This window comes from Pongo abelii, chromosome 19 (assembly GCF_028885655.2).
Source record: "Pongo abelii isolate AG06213 chromosome 19, NHGRI_mPonAbe1-v2.0_pri, whole genome shotgun sequence".
Taxonomy (NCBI): domain Eukaryota; kingdom Metazoa; phylum Chordata; class Mammalia; order Primates; family Hominidae; genus Pongo; species Pongo abelii.
Window position 1 is genome coordinate 8,753,918 of NC_072004.2, and position 17,759 is coordinate 8,771,676.

Consider the following 17,759-nt stretch of genomic DNA (forward strand, 5'->3'; position numbering starts at 1 on the left):
TGAGATGAAAGCAGAAACACTTCAGTGTACATTTATTGAATCTGACATTTTTCTCTCACCTGATAGAGACACCTGCCTGGACTGGGTGAGGTGGTCAGTGGCCTGAGAGTGGGAAGGGAAGAGACTTGGGAGGGAGGTGGTGCTGTTGCTGTTCCCTGCTTCCCATTTTCCCATTTTCCCCTAGGCAACAGGGCTCTGGCCAAGACAGCAGCTTTAACCCTGGTTTTAAGGGCTGGGTGGGGAGTTTGGGTGGGAGAGGACAGTGGGAGAAGTGGGAATTGAAGCTAAATGAAGGAGTTGACATTTGTTTGAGAAGCTGGGCTTGGCGTGTGTGTCCTTAAGCAGCTGCGGCACTGCCCGGGCCATCCGTAGATCTCCGTGTGGGCCCTTCCTCGTCACAGCCCCCAGGGCAGGCTCCCTGTGCTCCCAGGCACTCGCTGGCTCCTGGTCAAGGCCAAAGCTGCCGTGTGGAGCTGGGCCTTGCTCTGGCTGTTGGTGTGAGTGTTTGGGGTTGGTGGGGTAGTGTATCCTTCCTCCTGGGCCTGCTGTCCCTGTAGGCTCACTGGACAATGCCAGAGAATGTGTTGATGGGCATCAGAAGGGGCTTGGGCTTGGCTTTGATTGCTTCCATCTCCTGTTGCCCGTGCAAATTGAGCCACGGCGCCCTGGACTTCTGGGCCCCGGAACACGGTTCTGGGCAGGGAGCAACCTCGAATCTGTAGGTGGAGAGAGACCAGCTCAGGTGACCCGTCTCAGGGATCAGATCTGCCTAGGGCATTTGAAAGGCAGAGCTGTTATTGTAGGGCCTAGAGCTGTTATTGTAGGGCATAGAGGCGGCGGCCACACAGAAGAAAGAGGAAGAGTCAGGACGAGAAAGAACAACCTGGGCCTGGGGTTCACCGGGAGAGGAGGAGACACTTGGAGCAAGTAACTCTGCGTATGCCTCCCTTACCCAAACACACCTCCCTAGGGGAAGCTAGTAAGGGTCGGCTAACTGGGACACAGATGCCACAGGTCAGCCTGTGTGGGAGGGGCCCGTGCCTGCAGAGGGGACTGGATCAGGAGGCTGCAGGCTGAGTGTATGCAGAGGCATCTGGGGAAAATGCAATATCAGCTGCTGCCCTGGGTCTGCCATTCATTTGCCTCAACTTCCTGGATCCAAGGCATAGGGCGGTGGCCTCAGTCCATCCTCACCAAGGTTCATACAAGGTCACCTGCCTGGCCACAGGATCTACCTCCGATGAGGTGCCTTGAGCTAGAGGCGGGAGATAGCAGGAGCTGGCTCCTGCTTCAGTTTGTCCCACGGGCCCTGGACCTCTAGGGTTGGCAGGCCCCGCCTCACCTGACCACATCCCTGAAAGTGCGTTGATCGTCCTTGTCCAGTGACAGTGTCAGCAGCCTCTGGTCCTGGCTCTGGATCTGGATATTGTTTGTCCTGAAGGTGTTGGTCACTGTCTGCAGCAGAGAGATCGCACGTGTGAGTGTTGCCTTTGCTCAACAGGTGGCCCTGCCAACATCTCCTACCCTGGAATCTGCTGTATTTCTTCAGTCCAGCACATGGGGACCCCAGCTCTCCTCCTGCAAGTGACTGAGGCATGACAACCCTGAACAAACTGCTTCTAGGCTGTCCTTGCCCTTGGATCTCACGTCGTTTTTCCAATTCTTTTCCCAGCCTGTCGTCCTTGATTTTGAACACAAACGGTAATGCTGTGGATAGTGCTTGCCAGGTTGTCAAGTTACCTGAATTTGAGTGTTGATTTCTTCAACATTTTCCGAGCACCTCCTCTATGACAGACGTGTTAACATATATGGAATTTGGGGAGTATTTCAAGGGTTTTAAAAGTCTTGACCCCGGTTCTCAGCATTAAATCACATACAACATTATTTGCCTGCTGCAGACACAGAGGGTCTAGAAAGCAGCCAAAGACCCCAAGTTCAGACCAAGCCGAAGGAAAGCACCCCCAGGCATCTTTATAACTCCTGACCTGAGGGAGCAGCTCCAGAGAGGTCGCCTCCCATTGGGCAGAGAACTTGGAGCATTGTGGGTTCCAGGTGGAGCTTTCGGAGGTTGTGTCTCATTCCACACACAGCAGCTTTGGGTAATTTACAACCACAGAACCCTGGAGTTGCCAGAGGCCTCAGAGACCATCTCATTCAAGTGTTCTTAACTCTGGCTGCCCATAAGAATCAATTTTCAAAAACATAATATTGGAGATTCTGATTGAAATGGCATGGAATTGAGCCCAGGCACAGGCATTTTTTAAAAAGCTCCTGAGTGTAGGCAGGGCTGAGAACAACCACTGAGTTGTTCAATGTCACCTAGCAGAGGCACGAGCAGCAGCCTAAACTGGGGGTTCACCATGTCCAGGCATTTCAGCTGAACTTTTAGGGGATGGGGGTAGGCCAGCCAGAAGTCTGTGGACAAGCTGTGCAGGATCCACTGGGAGGAGGGTAAGAGCATAGTCTCTAAGCCAGGCTGCCCAGGCTCTAATCCCGGTTCTGCCACTTACTAGCTGTGTGACCTTAAGCATGTTTCTTAATCTCTCTGTGCTACCTTTTAGGATTGTTGTGAAGATTACATGAGATAGCATATATTAAGTGCTTGGAACAGAGCCCAAGACACTGTTAAGAACTCTTGTTAATTATAATTTTCCAAGAAGGAGCCACGCATGACTAATGGACTCAGCGATGAAGTCCCAGGTGTCAGAGGGGAAGGGGAACCTACTGTGGGTTCTTTCTCTTCTTGGTTTGTCCCCTAGGCCAAGTCCCCACCTATCACCCCGCTATGCATAGACTCCTGTGTGTCTCAATGGGTGAGCTGTGAGTAAAGACAGATTTAACAAAACCTCTGTAAGACGGGGCAACTCCATGACAGAGGGTAACACTCAGGGGAGAGGGGGCTTCTCCCCTGGTGCCAACAGAAACTGTGGCACCTTGGCTGGGTGCAGTGGCTCACGCCTGTAATCGCAGCACTTTGGGAGGCCAAGGTGGGCAGATCACCTGAGGTCAGGAGTTCGAGATCAGCCTGGCCAACATGGTGAAACCCCGTCTCTACTAAAAATACAAATTAGCCAGGCATGGTGGTGGGCATTTGTAATCCCAGCTACCTAAGAGGCCAAGGCAGGAGAATCACTTGAACCCAGGAGGCGGAGGTTGCAGTGAGCCAAGATTGCACCACTGCACTCCAGCCTGGGCAACAGAATGAGACTCTGTCTCAAAAAAAAAAAAAAGAGCCTGTGGCACCTTTAGTGCTCTGTGCTCTGGAGCTGTCAGGCACAGTGGGAGGTTCTGGTCAGGGGGGCAGGCAGTGGAATCTAGTGGGCACTGAATGGACAGCTAATGGAATGATTGTTGATACTGGAATGTCACTCGTGGCCCTCCAAAAATACCTGGAGAGACTGCACGGGGCTGAAGTTCTGCAAGAGCTGGGGGGTGGGGGAAAGCCAGGTGCATTCTGTTTGCCGTAGTGAATGGAATTGCACCTGAACTGATTGCACCTGGTGAGAGAGATGCATGGCTTCCATAGGTTAGGAGACTGGGGATCGAATGTGACCCACTGAAGCCTGCACAGTGGTAGCTATGGGGCCAGCTCTCTGACTCTCAACTTGGTGTTCCTTCTTTAGCATCAGGCTGCTCTAGGTGTCTCTGGCAGGATTTGGGCCTCCACGCCCTGCCCATGGACCTGGCCCCACCTTCTAGGTAATCACACACAGTCTCTGGGCCTCCTCCCACCTGCCTGCGGTGTGGGCAGATGCCTTTCATTTCCCTTTGTGGTCTGCACACCTAGACACACTCTACCTCCTTGGCTTTGGCCCATAAGGAGCACAAGAGTCTTAGATTCTAGTCTATAAATGAAGCCATGAGAGCCAGTGGAAAGGGCCAGATGCAGAATTTGCAAAGGATCCCACTCTCTGTAAGACTAAGGAATGGGCAAAGTGCTGCTAATTGTCTCCTGTTCTCTGTTGGTGGCTTAACAACATACCCCAAAGCCCCAGTTCTTCTGTTTCTGCTTTATTTCCCACTTCTCTTCTATTTCAAACTTCCAATCCAGCTAAGGTCATATCTGACCCTTAAACTTACTGAGCCAGCCACAGGCCCTTGCCCCCATGCCATTCTTCAAGCTGTCTCTGCCTTCTTACTCCAGCTCACCATGAGCTTCCCCTCAGTGGTTATCATTCAGTCCATGTGGACAAAACATGTATGTGGACCTGCCTGGTTCCGAGAGGAAAGCACAGCTACTGGAATTTTCCCCTAGCAAGTCCCTATAGGGATAGAAGGGAACTTGCTGAAGTGATAAGTTTAGACTTTCAAAAAGCCCCTGACCAGGTTGTTTAAAGAGGTCATTAAAAACAGAAACCACTTTAAGGAACTTTGAAAGAGGAAATGCAACAGAAGGGTAAATAGGTCCACTTTGGAGCCTAAAACTTCAATATTGGGCTGCCCTATAAGAAGACAGATTTCAGTTCAAGGCAGACCTCTCAGCCAATCAGAGCTCTCCTACAGTGGACAGGCTGCCTCAGAAAGGGTCAGCTTCCTGTTCTGGCTTGAGATCTAGGATGAGGTGGAAGGTGGATTAGATGACTCAACAAATATCTGGTGAGGCCCTGCTGCAGGCCAGACACCACACCAACTAAGATGAGGGTCCTGAGTCTAGGGAGTTTGCAGGCCATTGACATACAAAGATCATGCCATTTATAGTGTCACAAATATTTCCATAACTGTGTCCCCAGGGTCCTATGGGAGCACAGAGGTGGTGCACTTAGCTCACTTAGGTGAAGGGAGGAGGGTGGAGGATGTGGAAGGAAGGGGGAAAAGCATTAGGAAAGGCCTCCTGAGGGAGACGACACCTGAGTCTCAACTTGTAGGATGAGTAGGAATTATAAAAAGAAGGTGGGCAGGTGGGAGGGAGGAATGAGATTTCAGGTCAGGCAACTAGCATGAGCAAAGGCACAGGGATGTGACTTCATGAACACTTCCAAACACATGGTGGGAAGAGCCTCCAGGGAGTTCCCAAAGCTGCAGATGGAGAAGAAGGGGAGTGAAGCTATGCAACACTGAAGAGTTTTTCTCTCCCTGGAGAATGGGAAATGATAGGGGAGTTTTAAGTATGGAATAACATGGGCAGGAAGGTGGACTTAAGGAGGATCAGAGTATCGCTGGGGAGACCAGCTGGAAGGAGATAGATGAAGGTCAGACTTGAGGTGACCAACTTGCTTGATTTGCCTGGGACTTTCTTGGTGTTAGCATTCAAAGTCCCAAGTCCAAGAAACCCCTTTAGTCCCAGGCAAACAGGGACAGTTGGCCAACCAAGCTGGACCAGAAGAGAGAGGACAAAGAAGGGAGAGATTTGAGAAGTGTTCCATCAGGACAAAGGAAAGTGAGGAAGAGGAGGCACCAGGGATGACTCCTGGGTTTCTGGCAGAGGTGATTGGTTAATGATGGTACCATTAAACGAGACAGGAGATAAAAGGAGGAGATGAAATAAAAATGACTGCTAACACATACATAATGTTTACTTTAGCCAAGCACTCTTCTAAGAGCTTCGCATGCCACAGTCAGTCCTCATAACTGGATGAGGTAGGTAATGTTATTATAGCTGTCCCTCCATATCTGCATATGTGGAACCTGCACATACAAAGCGCCAACAGTAAGAGACTTTAGCATCCATGGATTTTTGTATCCTTGGGGGTCCCAGAAACAATCCCGGATACTGAGGAATGACTGTCTCCCCTTTTCATAAAATGATACTGAGTCACAGAGATATTAACTTGCTTAACATCATATAACTGGTAAATGGCAGAGGCAAGATCTGAATCCAGACAATCTGGCTCTAGAGAGCTCTTAACTATTAGAAAGTACTGGCTTTGATTTTAAATATCTTGAGGTTGTGGTATTGTGGGACATCCAGATCATGCTAATTTAGTTCAGTGCAGGAGTCAAAAACTCAGGTATGAATGTCAGGGCAGAAGATACAGATTCGGGAGGACTTAACAAACGGAACTAAATCCTTGTGAGTTTGATAGTCCAGGAAATGAAAAGAGAAGTGAGCCATGGATGGAAATTGAGGACAGTAGCTACTTAAGGATCTAGGAAAAGGAGTTCAGGGAATGAGGCCAACTAGTAATAGTCAGGCGTGTAGAAGAAAGTCTGTAAGAAAGTGGTGTCTCTGAATTTATAGATTTTAGGGTGTTTAAAGACTCAGAGTACAGGGCTTCAGCTCTAGTGATGGAATTCCATTCAAAATTGACCAAAGGAATATAAAACTGGGGAAAACATTTATGACAGTGCTAGAAGCCAGCTTCATTGGGGTATTAACATATAAACATAACTTCAAATATATATATTTTGTCTAATTGCCTAAAAGGATAATCCCATCATACTAACAGCAGGCTTCTCACCCAAAACCTTGCAAGCCAGAAGAGACTGGGGTTCTATTTTCAGTCTTCTTAAAGAAAAAAAGATGCCAAGAATTTTGTATCCTGCTCAACTAAATTCATAAATGAAGGAGAAATAAAGTATTTACCAGAAAAGCAAACACTAAGGGAATTTGTCACTACTAGACAGGTCCTACAAGAAATGCTCAAAGGATTTCTAAACATGGAAAGAAAAGGGTGATACTCATTGTCATAAAAACATAAGAAAGTATAAAACATATAGGTCTTATAAAACAATTACACAAGACTGCAAAGCAACTAGGTAATAATTATGACAGGAACAAAACCTCACATATCAATACTAACCTTAAATGTAAAGGGACTAAATGCTCCACTTAAAAGGTATAGGCTCAGCTGGGCACAGTGGCTCATGCCCGTAATCCCAGCACTTTGGGATGCTTGAGTTCCAAGCATTAAGATAGGAGGATCACTTCAGTCCAGGAATTTGAGACTAGCCTGGGCAACATAGTGAAACCTCTTCTCTACAAAAAATTAAAAAATTAGCTGGGCATAGTGGCTTGCACCTGTGGTCTCAGCTACTCAGGAGGTTGAAGTAGGGGGATCAATAAGATATAGGCTGGTGGAATGGATAAGAAAAACAGGATCCAACTGTATGTTGCATACAAGAAATCTGCCTAACTGTTAAAGACATTTATACTCTAAGGGGTGGAAAAAGATATTTCACACAAATCAAACCAAAAACAAGTAGGAGTAGCTATACTTATATCAGATAAAACAGAATTTGAGACTAGCTTGGGCAACATAGTGAAACCTCTTCTCTACAAAAAATTAAAAAATTAGCTGGGCATAGTGGCTTGCACCTGTGGTCTCAGCTACTCAGGAGGTTGAAGTAGGGGGATCAATAAGATATAGGCTGGTGGAATGGATAAGAAAAACAGGATCCAACTGTATGTTGCATACAAGAAATCTGCCTAACTGTTAAGGCATTTACACTCTAAGGGGTGGAAAAAGATATTTCACACAAATCAAACCAAAAACAGGTAGGAGTGGCTATACTTAGATAAAACAGAGTTTAAATCAACAGTAAAAAAAGACAAGGTCATCTATAATGTTAAAGGGATCAATTCAACAAGAAGACATAACAATTCTAAACATATATGCACCAAACACTGGAGCACCCAGATTCATAAATACTACTAGATCAAAGAGATAGCCACTGTATTAATCCATTTTCACACTGCTGATAAAGACATACCTGAGACTGGGAAATTTACAAAAGAAAGAGGTTTAATGGATTTACAGTTCCACATGGCTGGGGAGGCCTCACAATCATGGAAGAAGGCAAAAGAGGAGCAAAGTCCTGTCTAACATGGATGGCAGCAGGCAAAAAGAGAGCTTGTGCAGGGAAACTCCTTCTTATATCACCATCAGATCTCGTGAGACTTACCCACTATCACGAGAGCAGCATGGGAAAGACCTGTCCCCATGATTCAATTACCTCCCACCAGGCCCCTCCCACAACATGTGGGAATGCAAGATCAGATTTGGGTAGGGACACAGCCAAACCACATCATTCCACTGCTGGCACCTCCCAAATCTCATGTCCTCACATTTCAAAACCAATCATGCCTTCCCAACAGCCCCCCGTCTTAACTCATTTCAGCATTTACTGAAAAGTTCACAGTCCAAAGTCCAAAGTCTTATTTGAGACAAGGCAAATCCCTTCTGCTTATGAGCCTGTAAAATCAAAAGCAAGTTAGTTACTTCCTAGATACAACAGGGGTACAGGCATTGAGTAAATACAGCCATTCCAAATGGGAGAAGTTGGCCAAAACAAAGGCGCTACAGGCCCCATGCAGGTCTGAAATCCAGAAGGGGAGTCAAATCTTAAACCTCCAAAATGATCTCCTTTGACTCCATGTCTCACATCCAGGTCACACTGTTGTGAGAGGTGGGTTCCCATGGTCCTGGACAGCTCTGCCCCTGTGGCTTTGCAGGGTACTGCCTCCCTCCCAGCTGCTTTCATGGGCTGGCGTTGAGTGTCTGCAGCTTTTCTAGGCACACGTGCAAGCTGTCAGCGGATCTATCATTCTGGGTCTGGAGGATGGTGGCCCTCTTCTCACAGCTCCTAGCCCCAGCAGAGACTCTGCATGGGGGCTCTGACCCCACATTTCCCTTCTGCACTGCCTTAGCAGAGGTTTTCTATGAGGGCCTTGCCCCTGCAGCAAACTTCTGCCTGGGCATTCAGGCATTTCCATACATCCTCTGAAATCTAGATGGAGGTTCTCAAACGCTAATTCTTGACTTCTGTGCACTTGCAGGCTCAACACCACATGAAAGCTGCCAAGGCTTAGGGCTTGCACCCTCTAAAGCCACGGCCCGAGCTCTACATTGGTCCCTTTCAGGCATGGCTGGAGCAGCTGGGATGCAGGACACCAAGTCTCTAGGCTGCACACAGCACAGGTACCCTGGGCCCAGCCCATGAAACCATTTTTTCCTCCTAGGTCTCAGGGCCTGTGATGGGAGAGGCTGCTGTGAAGACCTCTGACATGTCCTGGAGACATTTTCCCCATTGTCTTGGGGATTAACATTTGGCTCCTCATTACTTATGCAAATTTCTACAGCCAGCCTGAATTTATCCTCAAAAAATGGGATTTTCTTTTCTATTGCATTGTCAGGTTGCAAATTTTATAAACTCTTATGCTCTGCTTCCCTTATAAAACTGAATGCCTTTAACAGCACCCAAGTCACCTCTTGAATGCATTGCTGCTTAGAAGTTTCTTCTGCCACATACCCTAAATCATATCTCTCAAGTTCAAAGTTCCACAAAAATGCCACCAGTTTTGCTAAAACATAACAAGAGTCACCTTTGCTCCAGTTCCCAACAAGTTTCTCATTTCCATCTGAGACCACCTTAGCCTGGACTTTATTGTCCATATCGCTATCAACTTTTTGGGCAAAACCATTCAAAAAGTCTCTAGGAAGTTCCAAGCTTTCCCATTTTCCTGTCTTCTTCTGAGCCCTCCAAACTGTTCCAACCTCTGCCTGTTACCCAGTTCCAAAGTTGCTTCAACATTTTTGGGTATCTTTTCAGCAGCACCCCATTCTACTGGTACCAATTTACTGTATTAATCCATTTCACGCTGCGGATAAAGACATACCTGAGACTGGGAAATTTACAAAAGAAAGAGGTTTAATGGACTTACAGTTCCACATGGCTGGGGAGGCCTCACAATCATGGCAGAAGGCAAGGAGGAGCAAGTCACATCTTAGATGGATGGCAGCAGGCAAAAAGAGAGCTTGTGCAGGGAAACTCCTTCTTATACCACCATCAGATCTTGTAAGACTTACTCACTATCACAAGAACAGCATGGGAAAGACCTGACCCCATGATTCAATTACCTCCAACTGGGTCCCTCCCACAACATGTGGGAATTCAAGATGAGATTTGGGTGTGGACACAGCCAAACCACATCAGACACCAATAGAATAATAGAGGGAGACTTTAGTACTCCATTGATGCACTAGACAAATTATCAAGGCAGAAAATCAACAAAGAAACTCTGGACTTAAATTGGACTCTAGACCAAATGGACCTAACAGACATTTACAGAACAATCTACTCTACAACTGCAGAATGTAATTCTTCTCATTTGCACATGGCGCATTCTCAAAAATTGGCCATATGCTAGACCACAAGGTGAGTCTCAATAAATTTTTTAAAAATCTGAAGTCATATCAAGTACCTTCTCAGACCACAGTGGAATAAAACTAGAAATCAACACCAAGAGGAACCCTCAAAACTATACATGAGAATTAAATAATTTGCTCCTGAATGATTGTTGCATCAATGATAAAATTAAGGCAGAAATAAAAAAATTTTTGAAATGAATGAAAATAGAAATACAACATAACAAAACCTCTGGAGTACATCAAAAGCAGTGCTAAGAGGGAAGTTTATAGTGTTAAATGCCTATATAAAAAAGATGGATCTCAAATCAATAACCTAATGTTGCATGTCAAGGAACTAGAAAAATAAGAACAAACCACACCCTAAGCTAGCAGAAGAAAATAACAAAGATCAGAGCAGAACTAAATGGAATTGGGACAAAAAAATACAAAGGATCGATGAAATGAAAAATTGGTTCTTTGAAACGATAAACAAAATTGATAGACCACTAGCTAGATTAACCAAGAAAAAAAGAAAGAATCAAATAAGCACAATCAGAAATGAGAAAGGTATTATTACAATTGATACAACAGAAATGCAAAAGATCATCAGAGACCTATAAGCATCTCTATGCACACAAACAGGAAAATCTAGAGGAAATGGATAAATTCCATTTATCTAGGAACATACAACTTCCCAAGATTGAACCAAGAGGAAATAGAATCTTGAACACACCAATAATGAGTAATGAAATTGAATTAGTGATAAAAAAAAACTCTCAATTAAAAAAAACCCCAGGAGCAGATGGGTTCACAGTGGAATTCTACAAGACATACAAGGAAGAACTGATACTAATCTTACTGACACTGTTCAAAAAACATTGAGAAGAAGGGAATCCTCCCTACTTCATTCTATGAAGCCAGGGTCAGTCACTCTGATACCAAAGCTAGGCAAGAACACAACAACAACAACAAAAACTATAGACCAATATGCCTGATGAACATAGATGCAAAAATCCTCAACAAAATACTAGCAAACCAAATTCAACAGTGAATCAAAAAGATAATGAACTGCAATCAAGTGAATTTTATTCCAACAATGCAAGGTTGGTTCAACACACACAAATCAATAAATGTGATTCACCACATAAACAGAATTAAAAACAAAAATTATATGATTGTATTAATAAATTCGGAAACAGCATTTCATAAAATCCAGCTTCTCTTCATGATAAAAGCCCTTACCAAAGTAGGAATAGAAGGAACATATCTCAAAATAATAAAAGCCATATATGACAAACCCACAGCCAACATCACACTGAGTGACGGAAAATTGAAACCATTACGTCTAAGAACTGGAATAAGGCAAGGATGCCCACTGTCACTACTCCTATCCAACATAACAGAAGTCCTAGTTAGAGCAGTCAGACAAGAGAAAGAAATAAAAGGCATCCAAGTTGGAAAAGAGAAAGTGAAATTATCCCAGCTCCAGAGTGACAGGCATAATAAGCAGGCTTATCCACCCCTCATCCCTGGCCCCCTTTACTCGCTGAGGCAGGAGCCCAGAGGACTCATTTCTGGAAAAACAAAACTGTCCTAGCAAAGAGACTTGCAGATACTGACATCTGGGTTCCCCCCACAGAAAGGACCATGGCCTTCTGAGTGCCCACTGAGAAGCCCACCATTGACCCAGGTTTTTAGTGCCCCACTCTTTAGTTAAGAGAGAGATCTTTTTTTTTTTTTTTTTTTTTTTTTTTTTTGAGACAGAGTCTCACCCTGTTGCCCAGGCCGGAGTGCAATGGCGTGATCTCGGCTCACTGCAACCTCCGCCTCCCAGATTCAAACGATTCTCCTGCCTCAACCTCCCAAGTAGCTGGGATTACAGGCATGCGCCACCATGCCCAGATAATTTTTGTATTTTTAGTAGATGTGGGGTTTCACCATGTTGGCCAGGCTGGTCTCAACCTCTTGACCTTGTGATCCACCCTCCTCTGCCTCCCAAAGTGCTGGGATTACAGGCGTGAGCCACTGTGCCCAGCCAAGAGACCATATTAGGAGAGACAACAAATAACCAGAAAACAAGAAAGAGTTCTTAAATAGCCTAAATTTTCAAAAAATGAATTTGAAGAAAACTCCCCCCAAATTGAAGAAATGACAAAGAAGAACAATGGGAGAAAAAAGATAAGAAAATTAAAGCATTAATTTAGGAGGTCAAACATCCTACTATTCATAGTTCCAGAAAGAGAAAGCAAAGAAATAAAGGGAAGGAAATCATTTTAAAGATTGTATTAGAAAATATCTGAGAATTGAAAGATGTGAGTCTCCAGATTGAGAATGTCCATCAAAGGTCCAAAATGATGAATGAAAAAAGATCCCACCAAGGTATATTCTTGTGACATTCAGAATCTTCTCTGAAATTAAGTATTTAAGGCTTCCAAAGAGAGAGAGAAAAGAAAAAAAAAGTCTCATACAAAGACTAGGCATAAGAAGGCATCATATTATATAACAGCAGCATCAAAAACTAGAAGAAAGTTCACGTTCAAAGAAATCCAGATAGAATTGACAAAATCAAAACCATAGCAGAAACATCCACAAACCTCTCTCAGTTTTGGCCGGATGAAGTAGACAAAAAATATTTTAAATTTGTAGATTATAGTAATACAATGTGTTTGATTTAATAATTAAATTTCATACTTTATCTATTCTATAGATAGAAAACAAACATGTATTTTTAGTTGCCATTGAATATTAAAAAGTTGATCATTCACTCCTGTAATCTCAGCACTTTGGGAGGCCAAGGCAGGCGGATCACGAGGCCAAGAGATAGGGACCATCCTGGCCAACATGGTGAAACCCCATCTCTACTAAAAATACAAAAATTAGCAGGGTGTGGTGGCACACGCCTGTAGTCCCAGCTACTTGGGAAGCTGAGGCAGGAGAATCGCTTGAACCCAGTAGGCAGAGGTTGCAGTGAGCCGAGATCTCACCACTGCACTCCAGCCTGGCAACAGAGTGAGACTCAGTCTCAAAAACAACAACAACAACAAAAAGTTGATCACGTACCAGGCAACGAAGAAAATGTCAATACATTCCAAAGAAGTTGAAATTGTGTAAGTCAGATGCTTTGGCTGTCCTAGGAGCATTTGCTAATAAACTCAGGAATCAAAGGGCTTGAGTTTAAATAGCCATGTGGGGAGGGAAAGCAATGGTGTGGGGTTACATGAAGCAGGGACTCTTGAAGGCTACACGCTGAGAGAAAGACTAGAAAGCAAAATAAAACAAAAGACAAAAACAGACGAAAAAATGAACACAGAAATAGGGAAGACCACAGAAAAAAGCCCATCCCCTTTGGCTTGTGAAATGAGTGAGGAAGGCAAGTCTTTCCTGGAGATTCTTAGCTACAAGCCCGTCAGGATGTGAATTTGGGGTACACATGTACACTATCTTCACGGTCTGGTAATTTCTCAGGCAAAACTGAACTCAATATATGGTCCTGAGCTGATAACATCTCTGAGGCAGTTGGCAAAAACAAATTCAGAATTTCTCTAAAAGGACAATTTTTCCACCCAGTTTTCCCACAGATAAAGCCCCAAGAAATATGAACTCGTAATTGAGAAACAAGCTACTGTGGGGAGGGGGTCAGTGAACCCAACAAACAGAAGGATTAGACTCCCAGTAATTACAGATAATGTAATTACATAAATCAGATTATAAAATAAATATGTTTAGAATGAGTAAAGAAATAAAAGAAAGAATAAAACCACAAGGAAGGAACAGCATACTACTATTAAACAGGCATGCCATTTTCATTGATTCTAAAACACATTTTAACATCTCTAATTAGGGAGTATTTTGCAACCAATGTGATAAGATAGCACTGTCCATAGTTTAGGAAGCATTGTTTCTTTCTTAGTAGTACGTAAAATTGTGGTATGCCTTAAATTCAAGGAAATACGGTCTTTAGACATATATAATGTTTAATCATATCAGAGTCAGAAATCATTAAAGGAAAATGATTGGTAGATTTTGCAACATCACAATATAAAGCTATTTTAGGTTAAAAAAGCATCAAAAGACAAACTGAGAAAAGTATTTCCAAAATTTATGACAAATAAGGGGTTAATATCCTCACACTATAAAATAGGATATTAGTATGGGATGAGAATACAAATAGGAAATATATGAATGAAGAAATAGAAATACAAGAAAGTATTCAATTTCACTAATTGGTAATAAAAGAAACAAAATAATGAAAAGTTTGATCATCAAATTTGTGAAGATGAAAAAAATCAGTCAATATGTGAATTGTGCTGCAAAATTGGCACTCAAACACTACAATCAGATTGGAACTTGGCATAGACTTTCCGGAGGACAATTTGGCAAAATATATAAAAAGGATGCCACCTAACTGAATGATTTCACTTCTAGGCATTCTTCTAAAAAGACATAACCATGATTTTTAGCACATACTTACCCCTAAGCAAATTGCTCACACTACGCTTGTAATGGTGAAAAATGAGAACTTACTTAAGTGTCATCTTAGAATTTATTTACATAATTATACAGGTATATGCAACCATCATATAATAAATACTGACATATGCTTAATGACACAAAACATATTTAATACCAAAGCAAGGTCCCATCAAGACCTATTTACAAGGCTTTAGTATATTTTTGAGTTAAAAACACCAAGGTATACACCAGTATGTAGTGCAGCTATCAATTATCTTAAAATATCTAGAAAAAAACGGATTGGTGATTACACCTGAAAATGCTAATAGTCATTCTCTCCAGGGATTGGGACTACTAGTGAAAGTACTTTTTGTGCTATTCTATATTTTCCAAAATAAATAATGAAACTTTTGTTTATAGGTTAAAACATTATCTTGGCCAGGCATGGTGGCTCACGCTTGTAATCCCAACACTTTGGGAAGCCGAGGCAGGTGGATCACGAGGTCAGGAGTTCGAGACCATCCTGGCCAACATGGTGAAACCCCGTCTCTACTAAAAATACAAAAATTAACTGGGCATGTGTGCCTGTAATCCCAGATACTCAGGAGGCTGAAGCAGGAGAATCACTTGAACCAGGGAGTCAGAGGTTACAGTGAGCCGAGATTGCACCACTGCACTCCAGCCTGGTGACAGAATGAGACTCCATCTCGAAAAAACAAAACAAAACAAAACAAAACAAAAAAAATTATCTTAAAGGATAAAGAAATATAAGGGCTAAAAAGTGACCACTGGTTTTGGCAACATGGAGGTGACTTTGCCACAGCAGGACATGTGTAACCAGGTGGTCGTGGGTAGAAGAGTTATTGATAAGGGGCTGGAAACTCTTCTAGAAGTACCTTTCAAGGAGTTTGACTGAGAAGGGAAGGAAAGAGATGCAGTGGGTAGCTAGAGAGGTAGTTGGGTCATGGCAGAGTTGTTTTTTTTTTTGCCTTTTTTTTTTCTTTTAAGATGGAAAAGACCTGAGCATGTGTAGGCTAAGCGGAAGGAGCAGTGGAGAGGAAGAGGTAAAAGCTGGAGACAGAGAACTGCGAACAGATAGAGAAGAGCCTGGAGGAGGAGGGGGAGGAAAGGGCTGAGTGATCCCAAGGATCTGGGTGACGGGGAGGTCATGAGTTTGCTGTGGATCTAATCAATGAGGATGCAGGGGTTATTCCAGAAGCACTTGCCCATCTGGGCATACAGACTGAGTAGGTGGCTTGACCTAAATCGAGTGTCAGCCTGCTGGGTGGTGCATGGGAGTGAGGACATCAGTGAGAACATGGTTCAGGTGCAATCATGGGGCACCAAAGCCAAGCTGAGTGGGGAAGCCGCGGCAGGTGGATCACCTGAGGTCAGGAATTCGAGACCAGCCTAGTCAACATGGCGAAACCCTGTCTCTACTAAAAATACAAAAATTAGCTGGGTGAGGTGGTGCACGCCTGTAGTCCCAGCTACTCAAGAGGCTGAGGCAGGAGAATTGCTTGAACCTGGGAGGCGGGGGTTGCAGTGAACCAAGATTGCACCACTGCACTCCAGCCTGGGTGACAGAGTAAGACTCCGTCTCGAGAAAAAAAAAAAATTGTTGATATGAGCAAAGGCTAAAGGGCAAAGGGTAAGGGGATTGAGAGAGCTGGTCTGATTTGGTCAAAGGTTGGGCTCTTGTTGTTTAGGAGTCTGGCTGTGGTGTGGTGGCTGGGATGACTGGACGTAGGTGCATTTTGCAGTCATCTGGGTATGTCTTGGGTCCTCAAATGGTCAGCAGATGGAGGGCAGGGCTTTGACTCTTAAAGTGCTTTCCTTATACCAGTGGGCACTCTGCACTTCAAACAGACTGATTGAAAAGCAGATTCCTTCCAACAGGAAGACCCACTCCAATAGCAAAGGCTCAGAAAGGCTGGGAAGTCAGTTCCCTTCTCTGAATGCCCTCCCCTCTGGGCTCCCAGCCACCTACTGCTGTCCCAGCTGGCTGTCTCCCTTTCTCAGTCTACTCAGTACTTACAGAGAAGGACTTTCCTGCCAAGTTGGAGGACTTGACAACCTCTGTGACGTTGACATTCAGACACGTGTGGTCTGTGACAGGAGCAGCAGGCAGGGGGCAATGGCGAGACCCTGAAACTGAATGAGATTTGTGGGGCTGTAAATGGACCTCCTGGGAAGTAGGGGAGTTTGAGATTCTAGGTCTCAAGATCTCCATGAACCCATCTTGACACCCCCAGCCCTCTCACTCCTCCTTGGGCCCCCACTTCCTGAATCTGCTTGGTCCCAGCCAAGTTACGGTTCCTTCTCAATCATCTGTCTTCCTTCTCAATCATCCGTCTCCCTTCCCTGGTGAATCCACAAGTTTCTGTATCCTCAGGTCAGCGGCCATCACCAACCCAAATCCCCACCCCCTACCCTTTCATTATCTCCTCCTGCAACCCTTTTTAAAAGGAATAAAGTTCTAGAAGTTCTCTTGAACTTCCTGCAGCTCTTGGGCATGCTAAGAATGAAAGAAGCACCTGTCCAGGGATGTTGTGCAGGACAGAGGCTCCAAGTGGGTGAGGAGGGCATCAGTGCCAACAGGTCGAGTGTTTCTTTGACTTTCTTTTTTTATTATAGTTTTTTTTTGTGTGTATATATATATACACACACACACACATACATATATACACATATACGCACATACACATATATAAGTATATATACATACACACATATGTATATATGTATATATACACACACATATGTATATATGTATATATACACACACATATGTATATATGTATATATACACACACGTATATATATAGACACACATGTATATACGTATATACGTATATATACACACACGTATATATGTATATATAGACATACACATATATACGTATATATACACACACACATATATGTGTATATATACATATATATTTTTATATATATATATTTTTTGAGGCAGAGTCTCACTCTGTTGCCCAGGCTGTAGTACAGTGGCATGATTTCGGTCACTGCAACCTCTGCCTCCCAGGTTCAAGCAATTCTCCTGCCTCACTCAGCCTCCCAAGTAGCTGGGATTACAGGCGAGCCCCACCACACAGGCTAATTTTTTTTTTTTTGTATTTTTAGTAGAGACAGGGTTGCTTAATAGTGTACAATGTGTCAAAAATCATCATTGTGTGCCTGCTGGTAGGTTTCACCCCTCCCTGCCAACTAAAGAGGGTTTGT

The 17,759-nt window shown here is 43.9% G+C and overlaps 1 protein-coding gene across 1 annotated transcript in view; it reads right to left on the reverse strand.

The window, feature by feature from the left end:
* Nucleotides 1-17,759, reverse strand: part of PIK3R6 (phosphoinositide-3-kinase regulatory subunit 6) — a 66,160-nt gene continuing 48,401 nt past the window's right edge. The window contains exons 18-20 of the mRNA XM_024235287.3: nucleotides 16,558-16,673; nucleotides 1,343-1,455; nucleotides 1-716 (exon numbers count right to left, since the gene is read on the reverse strand). Of these exons, the coding sequence (XP_024091055.1) occupies nucleotides 560-716; nucleotides 1,343-1,455; nucleotides 16,558-16,673 (386 nt within the window). The 3' untranslated portion in view covers nucleotides 1-559. The remainder of the gene's footprint in view (nucleotides 717-1,342; nucleotides 1,456-16,557; nucleotides 16,674-17,759) is intronic.